Source organism: Narcine bancroftii, chromosome 2, assembly GCF_036971445.1.
Source record: "Narcine bancroftii isolate sNarBan1 chromosome 2, sNarBan1.hap1, whole genome shotgun sequence".
Lineage (NCBI taxonomy): Eukaryota > Metazoa > Chordata > Chondrichthyes > Torpediniformes > Narcinidae > Narcine > Narcine bancroftii.
The window spans coordinates 309,387,874-309,406,534 of record NC_091470.1 but is presented as its reverse complement, the minus strand read 5'-3'; the positions used below and the strand labels follow the sequence as shown (position 1 = coordinate 309,406,534).

At 40.7% G+C, this 18,661-nt stretch overlaps 1 protein-coding gene across 6 annotated transcripts in view; it reads left to right on the top strand.

Moving 5' to 3' along the window:
• The window catches only part of LOC138755508 (putative Polycomb group protein ASXL3), a 360,016-nt gene that overhangs the window by 116,314 nt on the left and 225,041 nt on the right, over positions 1-18,661 (top strand). For 5 of the 6 annotated variants that reach the window (XM_069921623.1, XM_069921612.1, XM_069921609.1 and 2 more), the window contains one exon: positions 16,745-16,872. In XM_069921623.1, the coding sequence (XP_069777724.1) occupies positions 16,745-16,872 (128 nt within the window). Of the gene's footprint in view, positions 1-11,478; positions 11,512-16,744; positions 16,873-18,661 lie in introns of those variants that run through there. The other variant, XM_069921614.1, reaches the window with a different exon arrangement.

Below are 18,661 nucleotides of genomic sequence, written 5' to 3'. Positions count from 1 at the left end.
ATAATAAATTGATATTCCCTATCAATGTCTCCAAAGCCATAGAGTGAGGAACGATAGGTTTTATTATAATTTAGATGTAGCTGACCCGATTTCAAGTGCTCGACTGAGAACAGGGAGAGGGAGGTTGACCTTTATTCCAGCGTCATAAGGGAAGGAGTTACCAGGGAGCGAGTCATCAGTGGGGGATGAGCCAGCTACTCATTGACAATCACATATACACATATTTTTATCACCACAGTTTCATTTAGTGAAAATTAGAAGAAAGTTGCCTTTGTACCCTTTAAACTGGTGATCCATTCTTGGGGCATAATGAAAAGAGAATGGATCCTTTTTAAAAAAGCTATCTCTGTCTTTATAGAAGTCCGACCTACCTGACTTTATCACATAAACTATCATGAACCACATGGGCCCCAGCTAAGCCTGCCTCTTTGTTAGCTATGTGAAGCAATCCATGTTCCAAACCTACATAGGCAAGGCTCCTCAACCTTTCCTTTGCTTGATGACTTTGGTGCTTCCTCATGCACCAGTGATGACCTTATCGAATTTATCCACTTTGCGATCAACATCTATCCCAATCTCAAATACAATTGGTCCATCTCTAGCAACATTTTCCCCTTTCTCTATTATTCTGTCTCCATCTCAAAAGCCAAACTCTCGAGAGACATTTTCTACAAACCACCAACTCCCACAGCTATTTCAACTATATTCTATTCCTCCATCTCCATCACATTCAGGATGAGATCTTTGACATGAGGTCATTCAAGATGTCCTCCATCTTCAAAATACGTGGCTTCTCCACTACTACTACTACTACCACCATCAACTTGCCCCTCACCCACATTACTTACATCATCTGCATATCTGCCCTGCTCCCCTCCGCCCCTATGCACAAGGACAGGCCTCCCATATCCTCATCTGCCACCCCACTAGCCTCTGCGTCCAACATATCATCCTCCGCTTTTTCTGCTACCTGTGTGATCGCACCACCAGGAACATTTTCCCCTCTCCTCTACTCTACATTTCCATAGGGATGGCTCCCTTCGTGATTCCCTGGTCCACTCCTCCCTTCCTGCCAGTCACTCACTTGGTGCTATCTCCTGTAACTGTAGGAAGAACTACACCTCCTTCCTCACCATTTGGAGCCTCAAATAGTCCTTCCAAGTGAAGCAACATCTCACTTCTGAATCTGCAGTGGTCATCTACTGCATCCAGTGCTCCCATTGTGATCTCTACACCAGAAGACCGGACACATCTTAGCTTTGTCTGCCATAATAGCAGGTATTTCCCAGAGGCAATCCATTTCAATTCCCAACCCCATTCCCATGCCGACATTCCCAAGCACTGCCAGACTGAGAGCACTCTCAATTGGAGGAACAATTTTCTATCTGAAGGGCACTGTCCAACCAGATGACATTAACATCCACTTCTCTGGTTTCCATTATCATTCCCCCCACTCTCCCATCTCTCCCCTTCCCATTTCCTTTATTCACCTTTCCTCTAGCTCTGTCTCTCTTTCCTTTTGCTTTGCTCCTTTCCTTCAGTTTTCCATTTAAAGACTTCTCCAATCAATTCTCTCCCAATCAATTCTCATCTTTCCTCTCCTAGCCTCCTATCCATGTCCAATTATCAGCTTTTGTCTGTTGTCCTGCGATCCTCCTCCTGCACTTTCTTTCCTTCTCCCCAAGTATTTTTATTCAGCCACCTGCCTGCTTTATGCTTATACCTTGACAAAGGGTTCAGGCCCAAAATGTTGGTTATATATCTTTACCTCCTATAGACGGCTGCGAAACCTCCTGAGTTCCTCCAGGATTTTTGTGTTTAGCACAGTAATTATTCTCTGTTCATCGTTTAAACACTTTCATATCAAATGCTGTTATCAGCGAGTTCGTTCAGTAAAAAAAAATGCACGAAACACATATTTTGGATTCAGAGAATATTGCTAACCGTGATACTAACATGTATATGGCTGAATAATTTTATAAAGTTCACACACTCGTCAGCATTTTACTCTGATGAATGACCCCCTTTGCTCATTTACAACACATTTTGAATTATTCAAAATACATTTCCCGGAGCTTTCTAATTTGCACTATTAGCTTTTCCAACAATTACTAACTGAATAATTTGCTGCTGAGTAACCTCACCAGATACAGCTTTACCTTAAAGCAAAATGGCAGAGGTAGATTGAAGAAGCAAAATATTGACATAGGTTTTTCCACTTTAGTAACTACAAAATGTTCTACCAGACAGTGGTCTTACACTGTCAAAATGGTGGGGTTTTGCAGATTAATGTCGTTATTTTACTTAAAATGTGGAAACGTTATCCTGTGGTGAGAGAATCCATGTACGAATAGAAAATAAAGACCTAAACCACCAATTCTGTCAAAAATTCTGAACAGACATCTTTTTACATTTTGATGTGTTCTTCCAAAAGAAATTCATAAAGATGAACTCGCACAAGGTCAGTGAATTTTTAAAAAAATCATGCAAGGTATATTTTTATTTGGCTTAAATTATATTATATGGCTTTTCAGACCAGTTATAATTTGCAGAATAGCACATATTTAATTCTTTACAAAATATAAAATTGCATTACACCTTTGATTCATATTTTGATTGATTTAGAAGTTTTAATGCTCACTAGGGTTTTTTTTTTAACTTGACTGTTTTGCAACACTGAAAGATTTGAATTTGTGCAAGACCAGAAGAGCTAAATTTACTCCATAAAACAAGCATGTGTATCACAATTTTCAATTAGCTGGCAACTGTTCAGTAATACAAAAGAAGCAACAAATTTGTGGTAATTGTTTATTATAATGGTTTCAGTATACAGTCACTAATAAGTGTGTGACTGAGTTGTTGAATATCTCAACATAGGTCAGTTCTAAGATAAAACTAATCTGCTTTATTTAAAGTGAATGCATATTGAGGATATGGCAGGTAATTGAAGTCCGTGTGGAGATGGATGTAATTTGCCAAAAGACTAATAGCACAATACAAGTGAGATGAAGTTGACCCTATTGTACATAGAGTGTATCAATTGGCATGTTGAAGAAAAGAATCTAAACCAAAGCTTAGTACAACTTAATCTTTATTAGCTCTAAAGTTACTTTAAACGTTTATGCATACAGCTAACTTCCAATAATTTCACATGTATTTATTATTTCAACATCACTTCTTTTAACAAATTATAAAACTCATGACTTGGACTCGAGTACTATTGTTTGAGATGAACTGCCCAGGCTCACTCCAGTAGGGGTCATATTCTTTTCTGAATTCCAAACTCTGGGCTCTTTTCGTGTGTTGTTTCCCAGAGTTGTTACCACTAATGTCTCAGGCAACTCTTCTTTTGTGTGATTTTCTTTTTTGCTTCACTTTTATTAAAAGAGTTCTTTGATCTCACCCAGCTAGTACTCCCATGATTGCATTTTGGAAGGTCAAACCATAAAAGGACATTCACGATAAATGGTAGGGCACTGAGGAGTGCCGTAGAACAGAGGGATCTGGAATACAGAAACATAATTCCTTGAAAGTGGTGTCACAGGTGGAGAGGTTCATAAAGAGAGTTTTTGACATATTGGCCTTCATAAATCAAAATATTGAGTATAGGAGTAGGGATGTCATGGTAAAGTTCTATAAGATATTGGTGAGGCCAAGTTTAGAGTATTGTGTGCAGTTATTAGTCACCTAACTACAGGAAGGATATCAATAAGATAGAAAGAGTGCAGAGAAGATTTACTAGGATGTTGCTGGGATTTCAGGAACTGAGTTACAGGGAAAGGTTAAGCAGCTTAGGACTTTATTCCCTTAAGCGTAGAATTGGAAATAGAGAGGAATGTTTTGTCCTCCCTGATGAAGGCCACCATGTCCAAGCTTCTTATGGTGCCACCTTCAGGGACTAAGGACCTATACACTTAGATCCCTCTACATTAATGCTCCACTCATGCTGTCCTTAGATGAAGGAATAAAAATCCCTGTGCAAAGTGGCAGAAATTGCTCATTGAAATAGTAGATGAGTTAATTATGCTCCTTCCACATTGTACCACTTGATAATTTAACTAATGGATACCTTTTCTAAATTCTTAACCACACAAAATTTCATCAACAAGCAAATAAAAAACCTACTCCTTTCTTGTTTAGCACGCGCCATGTGTTTCCAAGAATCAGAATGCTAATGAATTCATCTCTAAAAGGCATCATTATAGCATTATGAAAAGAGGGATGTGTCAGGAAGCTGCTGGGAATCCCTGCTCTCCCCAAAGATGCATCAGGGGGACCTAGGTGCTGGAGACCTGGCACAAATCCAGTACAACTCAGTGCAGAGAAGCAAGCATTGTTTCTTTTTCTGAAAATTTTATTTTTGATTTTACAGACTCGTACTTCATGAACAATATAGATCAGTCTTCCCCTTTTACAGAACACTTTGTATCGAGTCTTCATTTCTCACTCTCCTCTTCCCTCCCTACACCCCCATTCTCCCTTCCACCCCAAATTAACAAAAATAAACATACATTAATTACCAAGAATAATAATATAAATACCTTAAAACAACAAGAAAAAAAGGAGACAGAAAAAAAAAGATTTGGTTTGGGAGGAGGTGCCAACCGGGCTTCAAAGTTATTTCCTCAATCTTGGAATTCAGAGACTGTTGGGAAGTTTAATTATACCTGCATTCCAAAGTACATCAAGTATGGTTGCGATAGCTCAATGAATGTGTCATAATTCCTCCTCAGATTATAGGTGATTTTCTCCAGGCAATACAGCTCTACATCTCTGTTTTCCATCATGCAGTGCTCAGCTGGGAATCAGGTATCCAGGTAACAGCTATACATTTCCTAGCCACCACCAAGGAAACACTTACAAATTGAATTTGGCTTTTGGACAGTCTTGGAATCGCATCCATAATATTCTCCAACAGGAACAACACTGGTTCTTGTGGCTATTCGAGCCCTGTAATTTTCTCCAGAATATCTCTAGTTCTACCCAAAAGGGTCTCACCTTGGTGCATAGCCAGGTTGGATGTACAAAGGTTCCTGTCTCCACACCACATCTAAAGCACAGTTCTGATATTTCTGACTTTACCTTATGCAATTTTTATGGCATGAGGTATAGTTGGTGGAGGAAATTCAATTCCACCAGTCTAAATCTTGCATTAATAACTGTGTCACACTATCCTGACACAGTCAGACCAGTACCACTCCTTGATTGCTATTCCTAAATCTGACTGCCATCCCTGCCTTGATTTATGGAGGCCTGGTTTCGGGCCTTCACTTTGGAACAGGAGATACATAGCAGAAATGAATCTATGTGTGATCCCCTTTTGAATTAGAGCCTCCATGTCACTACACATCAACAGGGCCATAGATGGGCCTAAACTGCCCCTCAAAAAAGATCTTAATTAAAGGTAGCAAAAGAAGGTCCTATTTGACAGGTCAGATTTATTTTTTAAATGCTCAAATGACATGAGCTTCCCCCGCTCATAACACTTCTCAATTCGCCTGATCACCTTTTGGCACCAGGTGTCCAGGGTCTTCAAGTTCAAGTTATTTATTTATATAGCACATTTTTTTTCAACTTGCATTGACCAAAATGGTGTACAAACCAAGGCAATCGATTGAAACTAGTACAACTATTTACAGAACAATGGATTAAGGCATTATAAATAGACCACAATTGCAGTGAATACTGCAATGCTGTTGGAGGTTAGGAATGTTGTTATGAGCCCAGAGGACCCCAAAACCCAACAGCAACAGAAATTCACCAGACAAATGGTTACTTAAACAAAAGTTACTTTTAATTATCGTTAAACATCAAAACAGGATCAAACTTTAACTTATTACTATTAACTTAACCCCCCTTCTAATTCTTAGTGTACATTTATGTAATGTGTGTATAAGTTCAAGAAAAGTTCTTTGATTTACAGTCCAATCTCACTTCTTTCTCCTCCAAGTTCACTGTTATCAGGCAATTCTTATTCTGTGCACCAAATTTAACATTTATGAATTTCACCAGGCTTTGGTGCTTGAAAGGTAAATGGTTACTGCTCAGGAAGGTTCTTGTCAGTTTTCAGTGAGAAATTTGTTGCTCGTTGGACACCCACAACTGATCCCTTTCAATCAGCCATTTCAGTGTCTTCCTGAAGAAACTTGTCCCATCAGGGTTTTCCAGATGATGACCTCTTTCCAGATGATGAGTTCCTTTTTGTTTCCCTTATTTCAAGTGAAACATTATGCAGCCAGTCCTCTCTTGTATGGATCTCAAGGCTTTTGACCAGGCTGAACTAAGTGCTCACAACCCATCTTCAAAATAGGGTTTTTCCACAAGTTTGCCACCTTGTCATGTTCCAGTCCCAGCTGCTGCTGCTGAACTGTAGAACTGTAGCACTGAATTTTCTCTCTCACTTAGAGACAACCACATGACCCTCTCAGAACAGCCAACAGACAGAAATCAGCTTCAGACCTAATCTTCCGAGTTCATTCATCTGTTGCATTCCAAATCAATAATCCATTACTCCACAGCATGTTCAATTGACACCTACTTGTGAAGCCCTTATAGGCATTCTTCAAAGTTTTTGCAAAGGCACCCGGAGCCTGTACTGTCTGGCTTGAGCGGAGCTCTGGCATTTTAAATGAAATCTGTTTTGAAGTATTTGTATGTGACCTACACTAAAAACCCTGCCACAATTTATCTCCTTTAAAATATATCTGTATACAATATAATATATAACATATAACATAATCTGTCACAATGTACAAAGGATTTCAAAAGTTAAATACTAACGACAGAAGGTACGTTTTTAATCTGGATTTAAAGCAGTTGAGGGAGGGGCTAGTTTAATGGTCAGGAGAATGCAGTTCCATAGTTTGGGGGCCACAACCGCAAAGGCCCAGTCTCCCCTTTGTGTGTGATTAGTGTGTTGAACAGCCAAGCATCCAACAATAGCTGACCTGAGCTGGTTGAGAGCGGAATAGGGCATAATCAGATCGGAGATATTGGGGGTGGGGGGTGGACAAGGTAGTTGAGGGCCTTGTACGTAAATAGCAGCAGCTTGAATTAAATTCTGAGCTGCACCAGCAGCCACTGGAGGGATGTCAGAATTTGGGGGATATGGTCCCTCTTTTTGGCACCTGTCAGGACCAATAGTGGCAGCATTCTGAACCATTTGGAGGTGGGTTATGGAGGATCGGCTAGTCCCAGTGAATAGAGAGTTAGCGTAGTCCAGACATGAGAAGATAAGGATGTGAACAACCCTTTAGAGGTCCTTGAGTGAGAGATATTTTATTTTAACAATGGTGCAGAGCTAGAAAAAAGTAGGGCTTCACCATAGCATTGACCTGTTTGTCAAATTTGAAGGCAGGATTGAATAGCACCCCAAGGGGTTTAACATGGGGTTTAACAAGAGGTGATAAATTACCAAGGGATTCATGTCACTGTTTGTTGAAATTAAGGGGGTCATATAGGATGAACTCAGATTTTGTCTCATTAAGTTGGAGGAAGTTGTGGGCCATCCAGCATTTTATGCCTTCCAGACTGTTAGTGAGGTTGGTGATTTTTGACTGGTAATCTGGTTTTAAGGGGAGATAGAGCTGGGTGTTGTTGGCGTAACAGTGGAAGGAGATGCCATGTTTCTGTATGATATGGCTGTATGTACAGCGAGAAAATAATGGGGCAAAGGATGGATCCTTGCGGAACCCCGCAGGAGAGGGTGGCTGGGGGTGATGTGTAGTTGCCCATGTTGACCATGAAAGCCCTGTCAATGAGGTAAGATTTGAAGCAGCTCAGGGCCACGTCATTGATGCTGACACCTCCTGCTGGAAACTGTCTATCAGAATAGCATGATCAACGGTGTCAAACGCAGTGCTGAGATCTAGGAGCATTAGAACAGCAGCGCCACCCGACTCTGTGGTGAGGAGCAAGTTGTTGTATACCCTCAATAAGTCTGATTCTGTGTTGTGACTGACTGAAACTTTTCTGTTATTTTTGTACTGACAATAACCACACCAGCAGTGCGAGTATAAGACAGCTTTAATAAACTAATATGTACACTAAGAGGTCTTGTCTCTCTGCAAGACGAACCTGCAAGGCTAGACTGTAGCTCTGGACTGCTTTATATACAAGGTCACCGGGGTGACCCCTGGTGACCTAGTGGTGTAATTACATATCACCACATTTTTATTTTGGTGAAGATACGGAGATAGTTGGTTAAGTATTACTCTTTCAAGGACTTTGGAGAGGAAAAGAAGTTTTGAAACAGGTGTATTATTTTTGGGGATAGTGGAGGTCAATGTTAGGTTGTTTTTCTGGAGGGGCTGAACCACTGTACATTTGAAGCAGGTTGGACAGAGCTAGTGGTTAGGAAGCTGTTGATGATGGAGAGGGTGCTCAGACCTGCGATGTCGAAGACATCATTCAGGAGGGCGGTAGGGATAATGTCAAGGGAGCAGGTTGTAAGTTTCATTGAAAACATGATCTTTCTGAGAGTGGGCAGTATGGTGGGACTGAAAATGTCTAGGTTATGTGGACAGAGCTGTGGTCCAGTTAGATTATGGATGGTGGGGGGAGGAATGTTTTTCCTAATGTTCTCAACTTTGTCGATGAATAATTTTTAAAAATTCTTCACATTTGGTGGGGGACGTGTCCAGATTTGTAGTGGGTGGCGGGCCTACAACTGTGTTTATGGTGCTGAAGAGGGCTCTGGGGTTATGGAAGTCATTGGCAATTAGGTTGGGAAGGTATTTTGTTCTCTCAACCCCACTTTTAACCAAATGATCTGGTTTATTTTTGCCATGTTTGAACTATATGTTTTAATATGGGGTTGTCCATTTTTACGGTTATTACGCTGAGAATATTCTCCCAGAATCACAGTGCGGCTTTCGCGCAAACAGAGGAACCACTGACATGGTCTTTGCCCTCAGACAGCTCCAAGAAAAGTGCAGAGAACAAAACAAAGGACTCTACATCACCTTTGTTGACCTCACCAAAGCCTTCGACACCGTGAGCAGGAAAGGGCTTTGGCAAATACTAGAGCGCATCGGATGTCCCCCAAAGTTCCTCAACATGATTATCCAACTGCACGAAAACCAACAAGGTCGGGTCAGATACAGCAATGAGCTCTCTGAACCCTTCTCCATTAACAATGGCGTGAAGCAAGGCTGTGTTCTCGCACCAACCCTCTTTTCAATCTTCTTCAGCATGATGCTGAACCAAGCCATGAAAGACCCCAACAATGAAGACGCTGTTTACATCCGGTACCGCACGGATGGCAGTCTCTTCAATCTGAGGCACCTGCAAGCTCACACCAAGACACAAGAGAAACTTGTCCGTGAACTACTCTTTGCAGATGATGCCGCTTTAGTTGCCCATTCAGAGCCAGCTCTTCAGCGCTTGACGTCCTGCTTTGCGGAAACTGCCAAAATGTTTGGCCTGGAAGTCAGCCTGAAGAAAACTGAGGTCCTCCATCAGCCAGCTCCCCACCATGACTACCAGCCCCCCCACATCTCCATCGGGCACACAAAACTCAAAATGGTCAACCAGTTTACCTATCTCGGCTGCACCATTTCATCAGATGCAAGGATCGACAATGAGATAGACAACAGACTCGCCAAGGCAAATAGCGCCTTTGGAAGACTACACAAAAGAGTCTGGAAAAACAACCAACTGAAAAACCTCACAAAGATAAGCGTATACAGAGCCGTTGTCATACCCACACTCCTGTTCGGCTTCGAATCATGGGTCCTCTACCGGCACCACCTACGGCTCCTAGAACGCTTCCACCAGCGTTGTCTCCGCTCCATCCTCAACATCCATTGGAGCGCTCACACCCCTAACGTCGAGGTACTCGAGATGGCAGAGGTCGACAGCATCGAGTCCACGCTGCTGAAGATCCAGCTGCGCTGGATGGGTCACGTCTCCAGAATGGAGGACCATCGCCTTCCCAAGATCGTATTATATGGCGAGCTCTCCACTGGCCACCGTGACAGAGGTGCACCAAAGAAAAGGTACAAGGACTGCCTAAAGAAATCTCTTGGTGCCTGCCACATTGACCACCGCCAGTGGGCTGATAATGCCTCAAACCGTGCATCTTGGCGCCTCACAGTTTGGCGGGCAGCAGCCTCCTTTGAAGAAGACCGCAGAGCCTACCTCACTGACAAAAGGCAAAGGAGGAAAAACCCAACACCCAACCCCAACCAACCAATTTTCCCTTGCAACCGCTGCAATCGTGTCTGCCTGTCCCGCATCGGACTGGTCAGCCACAAACGAGCCTGCAGCTGACGTGGACTTTTTACCCCCTCCATAAATCTTCGTCCGCGAAGCCAAGCCAAAGAATTTAGTATCCCATTTGTATATAATCGCTCCTGCTATCTTCTCCCCTACCTTGTGTAGACCAATTTGTGCCCAGGTGAGTCGTTCATTTTCGAAGCGGGTTGTAACTCCACCCTGGAACCCTCCATTCCTGGCAACTGATTTTAGCACCTCCATGTGGTGACACATCACCCAGATCCTATGATCTCTCTCATCTCCACGTGTTGGATAGGTTGAAAGCTTCCACTCCTCTTGTTTGGCTGTACAAATATCTTCACCTGGGAAATTTTCCTGTGGCAATTTGCTCAACAAAGCTTGCTTCTGGGGAGTCATGTGATGCAGAAAAGGGATTTGACACAGGAACCAGAGCTCCAGGGAAAGCAAAGGAGGCCCGAAACCTCAGGCAGAGAAGAGGAGGAAAACAGAATCCACCAAATAACAATTCTCAAACGGAACCTCTCCATACCAAACCAAGGGCAATGTGTTGCTGGGAAAGTCTCCATGGAGGGCAGAAGTTTACATTTAGTTCGTAATTCAGCAGTCACTTCAGGGGGAGATGTCTTTTTTAAGGAACAGCCATATATGTTCTTGTGATTATTCAGTGATGAATTAAGAACATTATAATGAACTCTGCAGAATAGCACTAGGCATAGTGTTAGTGAATAAGAATGTAGCTCCTTCAGCAACAATAGGCAACTTCCTAGCGATCAGGTCAATTAAACTTCTGGAATGAGATACTGAATATACATGTTGTAGAGAAATGAGTACAAATCACTGTTGTCAATAATTAGGGTAATTTAACCAGTATTTTTTTGTTGAACTGTCTATTGCGGTGTTTCTAATTCTCAGTGAGTACATTGATGAAATAATTAACTTGATTGTTGTTCGCATTTAAAGCCGTTGAAAAGATTTTTGTTTAATCTCTCCACCATTGGTAGCCATCTTATCAAATGCCAAGAATTTCATTGGAATTCGCTCCCAAAATCTGCCCCTTTGACGAAAACTGGTTCAATATCTCCTGTGTGGTTTGATGTCAAGTTTTGTTTGATAACATTACTTTGATACATAGTTGGACATTTTGTTGCATTAAAGGAAATAATGTTGTTTGTTCTGTTATAAATTATGTTACATAATCCTGAAGAAAGTGTATTATTTATATACTATCTTTCATATCTTTAGGACATTCAAAAACAGATCACAGTCAATGAGGTAATCTTGAAGTTCCATCAGTTTAATATAACATGGCATCTGCTAGCTTAGTCTCTAGTATAATATAAAGTTGTATCTCTGGATATGAAAAAAAGATGCCAATCAAAATGTGGTTAGAAGCAGAACCCTAAGCTATGAAAATGACCTACTTCTGTCAGTGTCTGTAAATCATAAGTATAACAAGGGCATCAGGGAACTAAGTGAATGTTAGATATTTGCCAGAATACATGACTCGTTACGTAAAATGAGGGGTTTTTGTTTCTCAACTTTGACCACGTTTGGCATTTTCAAAAAGATGGGCTTAAATAAATTTTGCTGAAGTATTGAAAAGTATGAAGTTGCACACTTAAAGTCATTTGAAAAGTTGATTCAAAAAGATTGCTCTTTTTCTTGACCTCCATTCAAGGCCGCCTTCTAATGCTGTAATAATTATTTGCTAGGTATTTTTTTTAGCCTTAGCTTAGTTTTAACATTTGGATTTGAATTAGTAGACTGATTTTAAATCCTAATTCAAAATTGAGGCCACAATGTTGGCTGAGACGAGAGAAATCTGATGAACTAACAAAGCTTGGTGGTTTCAGAATATCATTAGCTCCAAAATTAAAAACCTACAGATATTGACAGGTTGCATTACAGTCTGTTTTAGCAACTGGAATGCCCAGCAATGCTGAAGAATGCAGATGGTAACAAACTAAGCCAGGTTCATTATTAGATCAAACCTATCATCTGTTGAAGTCATTTACGGGAGGTGCTGCCTCAGGAAATCAGCCAACATCATAAAAGAACCTCACCACACTGCTCACAACCTCTTCTCACTACTACCTTTGGGCAGAAGGTACCGTGAGAAGACTACCCCCTCTGGATTCAAGGACATTTTCATTCCAACTATTGTCAGGCCCTTGAACTTCCTCTTGCTACATTAATCACGGAATATTCCAACCACACTAAAGGACTCTCTGCATTATTGACCAGTTCAGCTGCATATGTATAATGTGCTGTCTATGAAAATAAAAAATTATCATCATATGAATTAACTTTCAGTAGCTTCATTTTGGCCATCATAAAGAACATTGTTGATGATAGCAAGATAATTTTTGTGAATGAAGTGATGTGGCAGAAATGAAAACAAGCAGGTCTGAAAACATCATCCAAGGAATTATGTTAAAATGAGGACTGTAAGAAATTCTCTTGATGCTTTTTGCACAATTTTTTTTAAATGTGCTTCCTTTGTCAGTTTATGTGCACTTTTGTGGGGCTAATCTTAAATCTGTTTCGAAATTTAAAGTACAGTTACACAAAATAATTTTAAGAGTACAGTGTCCTAGCTAAAGATGATGCTAAGAAAAACGTTCTTTACCCCTTCATGAGGAATTGATTAGTGATTGAAACAACTACATTATGTGCCTATTTAATATGAGTTACACACCTTCAACACAATAGTACCAAAGAAACTCATCCTCAAACTACATGACCTTGGTTTTAGCACTTCCTCTACAATTTAATCCAGTATTTTCTATCCCATAGACAACAGTCAATGAGGATTAGTTACATGACATTACCAAATTCATGATAATCTTCAACACCAGGACCCCACAAGGCTCTGTACTTGACCACTACTACACTCTTTTACATCCACAATTGCGTGGTCAAACAACGCTCCAACTCCATCTATAAATTCACTGGTGACACAACCATCAAATAACGTTGAATCAGAGTACTGAAGAGAGATAGATTAACAAGTGATTTGATGTCAGGATAACAATGTCTCCCTTACTGTTACCAAATCAAAGGAGTTGGTTGTAGATTTCTTCAACAGGGAGCTCACTCCTTGTTCTTCATCAGGATGTGGAGATAGTCAATAGATTTAAATTGAAAGGTGTAAACATCTCCAGTGACATGTCCTTGTTCATCCATATTGATGCCATGACCAAAACTTCACATTGGCACCTCTACTTCCTCGGAAGTCTGAGGTAATTAAGCACGTCACCTGCAACTTATACAGGTGCACCATTGAAAGCATTTTATCAGATGTGGGGACTGCTCTACTAGAGGGTTCTGAATGTGACTCAGGCCATTATACCCCATCCTCCTCCATTCCATTGACTCCATACATAACCCCTGCTGCCTTGGAAATGCAGCCAATATATTAAAAGAGTTATCCCATGCTGGCCATCAGGAAGAATGTTCAGAAGTTTGGGGTTATACACCACCAGATTCAAGGACAGTTTCTTTCCTCTCTTTTATCAGACTCCTGAATGTACCTCAAAATAATAAACTTCTGCTGCCTTTGCTTTGTACTATCTGATCTCTTTCTGAAACTGCATCTCTATCTTGTAATATCTGCTGGCTTTTTTTTTTGCTCCTCTTCTTCCCTGCAAACATTTTCTACTCTTTTCTCTTTCTTCTTGAAAATATAAACATAAATGCTGATACTGGAATCTAAAATAGAAACGGAAAATGATGGAAGTATTCAGCAGGTTTGCTTGAGTATCTGTAAGAAGAGAATCGTGGAATATTAACTCTATTTCTCTTCCTACAAATGTTATCTCTCTTCCTCCTCCGACTGTGCAACATTGCAGACTTGGTCTTTATTATTGTTGATGATGAAAGCAGAAAGCCTCAGCCTTGGCCCCAGCTATCCCTATCTTTGGGTGTTGAGTGTATATAACAATCAATGCATCAAGCCTCCTCACCTCTTTCTCTGCTATAAGCTGTATATTAACAACTAAATTGATAGTGTCTCCTGCACCCACAATGTTCTCATGAACCTTCTTAACTTTGCCATCAACTTCCATCCTACTCTTAAATTCACTTGTTTTTTTTTCTCCGGTAACACTCTTCTCTTTCTGAATCTCTTTGTCTTCATTGTTGGAGACAAGCTATTTCAGATATCTTTTATAATCTAACAAACTTGAATGGTTATATTGATTACACCTCTTTCCACACTGTCTCCTGTAAGAATTCTATTCCTTTCTCTCAGTTCCTCCATTTCTATTACATCTGCACATAGGATGAGGATTTCCATTCCTGGCCATCTGTCCTCCTTCATCTCCACTGCTGTTAATTCCTCTCTCACCCACATCTCTATTTCCCGCACATCAGCCTACCAGATACCCCTTTCCCACTACCCCACCCCTCAAAGCAACAAGGACAGAATACTCCTTGTCCTCTCATACCACCCCACCAGCCTCTGCGTCCAACATATTATTCTCCAAATTTATGCCACTTATAACATGATCCCACCACCAGATACTTCTTCCCCTCTCCTCTTCACTTTCCATAGGGATTGCTCTTTCCACAACTCCCTTGTCCCCTCATCCCTTTCCACCAATTCCCCACCCCAGAACTTATCCCTGTAACCACAAGAAGTTCTACACTTGCACCTGCAACCTCCTCCCTCACAACTATTCTGGGTTCCAAACAGTCCTTCCAAGTGAAGCAACATTTCATCTGTGATTCTGTAGGGCTCATTTACTGCATTCGGTGCTCCCAATCCAGCCTCCTCTACGTCGGCTTAGTTGAGCACTTTCTCTCTGATCATGCAATACCAAGTACCTCCCAGTGGCCAACCACTTGATTTCCACTTCCCATTGCCATACTGAAATGTCTGTCCATGGCCTGGTACTGCCAGTTGAGGTCACACATGAAATGGAGGAACAACATCATGTGTTTCATCATTGCAGTCTCTATCCAGTCAGCATCAATATCAAACTCCAATTTCCAATATTTTATCCCCCTGTTGCCTCACCCCCTGACACTCTCTGGCTTCCTGGCCCCTTCCCTCCCTTCCTCCTGTCAGAGAGCACATTTCTCAGCCCCCTGCCCTGTTCCCCTTTTATGTCTCAGCAGCTTTCTCTTCTTCTCCCCTCCTATCTGTCACCTGCTAGTTTGTGCTCCTCCCCCATTCTTCTCCCACACCCCCCCCCCGCCCCCACTCACTTTCTTAAACTGGATGTCTGCCTGATTTTTGGCATCCCTCAAGCAAGGCTCGGGCCTGAAATGACAACTGCTTATTGCTTTCCATGGATGCTGCATGACATGCAGAGTTTCTCCAGCACTTTTGTGTACTACATAAAATCTCAGGATCTGAGGCTTACTGCTTACTTTCTGAAAACTCTCTCTGAATGGTTCCGGTAGCAGTCCCAATGGTAGTCTCTGCAATGCTTCTACTTCCACAGTTACAGTAGTAACTCCAGCATTATGGGAGCAGCACAAGATTGACCAATCATGTAAAAATCCTAGACATAGATGATTTCATCAGTATGATGGGAGAAATATGTCAAGCAGTGTAGACACCCTAAGAATAAACATTGAATGTAATAGTGCTTCACATAACTGAATCATCCTAACATGGAAGTTAAGAGCAAAAGGTAGCATTCCTGGTGGTCACACTGTATATTCTAATTCAAGACCTTTGAAATGTGCTTTAAAAGAGCACACTTGTTTAGTCTGTTTATATTCTGTTCATCTTGCTCTGGGTCTGTTAGTGTCTCGTGCATCTGCTTGCTAATCTCTTTACGGTCACTGGGCTGAATGCTATTTACCTTTTTTTTCTTGTTCTGTCTTTTCTTAGCCTTTCTAGAATTTCCCTTTTATTGTTATCAAAGTCCACTAATTTAAGTTTGGCTATCTCTGTTTGAAATAGGAATATTATTCATAATTTTCCTTGAAATCATGCAGGCTGTTAACTTTCTTTTGCTTACCTTTAGTTTCAATTCCATGTTAGAGGATGTAATTCTTGGTTACTATTTCATATCAGAGCATGCCATTCATTAACCATGCATTTTCGTTCATGAGCAAACTGGAAAGATTAAAGCACAGAATCTTCGGTAAGATGGATATAAATGTTTGGATCTGAAGGAGAACTTGAGAGTTAGAATGATGGTGAAAGATGACAAATTCATTGTAAGTAAGTCAGATGATGATAGCTATGGAAGTCAAGAGGTAGGAATAGTGCCAGTTAGGAACCAGTAGTGGTTATTTTGAGGTGATTGTGGCATGGGAGTATTCAACATTAATGGAGCCAGGACTAGGATGATGCAAGATATGTGGATAATAGGAATGAACGTGCATTTGCACTACTTTATTTAACAGTCAGGACTCCATATCTACAGTATGTCAATCTCTGTTTCCTTCTCTGCAGTAAATTTAAAATCAAAATAGATTATACTTGATTGATGCCTGAAAAAAACTTATGGCCTAGTGAGTGGCACGTTTTCCATTTTTTTTCCAGTTTGTCCAGAATCAAAACATGTGCCTGATGAGAGTTTTCCTCCACATAATATAAATTCTTCAACAACAGTTGCACAAAACAAGCCTTTGTCTTCTACTCAGCAGCATACCAAAAAAGCACTAAAACAGGTAAGGTTAATTACAGTCTTCAATATTTTGCAATGTGGTGTGTACATTTTATTTTATACTCAACTAATAAGTTAAGTAATTCGCATACTTTATATGAAATTCATTGAACGATGAAATCAGTTTGGATAACTTTCTACTCTAAGATTATTAATGAATCCTGACTCATGAACCAATACCCAATCTAAAATAATCAATTCACTTGTTGATTCAAGAAAATAAAAGAGAGTTGCAGATGCTGAAAGTCTGAAAAAGAAAATCCTGAAATTACTCAGCAAGCCACCCACCATGTATGGAAGAGAAACAGTGTTGACATTTCAAGTCAAAGACCATTCATCAGTAGTGGGGAAAATAAAACTATGTCAAAAGTTGCAGAGATGCTTGGGGAGGGATGGATAAGTCTGATGAATATTTCTGAGAGAGGTAAAATAGTCTGAGGATAATTTATATAGGTGATAAAGATAATGGGTTTATTGTCATACAATCTGCATATATATAAAATTATAACTTGCTGCAGGCAAACAGGTATTTGGTTAATAAACTCCATTGGTATAAAGGTCTTACACTCACTCATCAGATTTATGAAGACAACTCTGAGGATGAAAGTAAACAAAAGTTGTGAAATGAGGACAGTTAGTGAACACAAATAATACAATATAAAAGTTGCAAAATACAAGACTGTTTCAGTTCAGGCTGTGCTTATGGAGAGGGAAGAATATTGTCACAGATACACAACTTGCAGCAGATATGGCCAGTTCTGTCACAGACGGAGTAGCTTAAAGTTTTAGCGTTCAACATTGCGTCTGGAAGGCTGCATCTTACCCAGGAAGTTGAGGTGCTAAACCACAAATTTAGTTAAATCCCTGGTATCTGGCACCTATGGGGATTGGTAGAATTAATGGGGAATTAATTGGTTAAGGGTCCAGTGGAAAAGGAAAACAATCAGCATGCTGGCATCAAATTATGTCAAATCATGGTGGGGATTGACAGCATCTATCCTACTTATATCCCCGGTGTCAGCTGATGCCGGCGTGCTGATTAAACCAGTGGAAAAAGGACAACTTCCATCTTTTCCATTTAAAGGTAGACTGTCCAATCCCTGGGGATGAGTTGTGTTCAGTGGAAAAGCAGTCAATGTTCCAGTTCAGGATGGCCCAGCGGAAACAGCACAAATGGCTTCCTATCCTGGGACATTGCATGTCCAGTTAACTGGGATTCCAGTGGAAAAAGGGCTATTATCTGCCTTATGTGATGATTCTTGTGTAGAGTGGGTCAGCTCAACTGGTCTTCCATTCCAGAATAGGTGAGTGTAGTTGTGCAGGCAGCCACAGCACACTGCATCCACCCCATCAAAAGTTCATTATCCAATTTTTTTTGTTGAAATGTGTTGACTTTCCTTGTTGTGGTACCCAAATTTCCTAGCTACAACAATTGAATGAACTAAACATTAACACAATGCAAACAAAGGCACCATCAATAGAGCACGGAAAAACAGACGACTGGTCAGTGGCCATACAAACTAAAATTAAAAGATTGCTTTTGATTCATTGATTCTTACATTAATTATGCTTTCTCAAGAAAATAGTGTTATGTTCAAAAGTTCACAGAAATAGCCATTGAACCTATTGGACCCAAACTCCAAAATAGCAAAAGCTTCTGGTCTGTTCTGCAGTTTATATTTGAGTAAGCTACACAAAAATATTTATGCTGTATGACAGGTAATGACTAGATCAAATGGAGCCCGAGGTAAGGACATAATTTTTGATTGACGCACTGGAAGAGGCGATCAAGG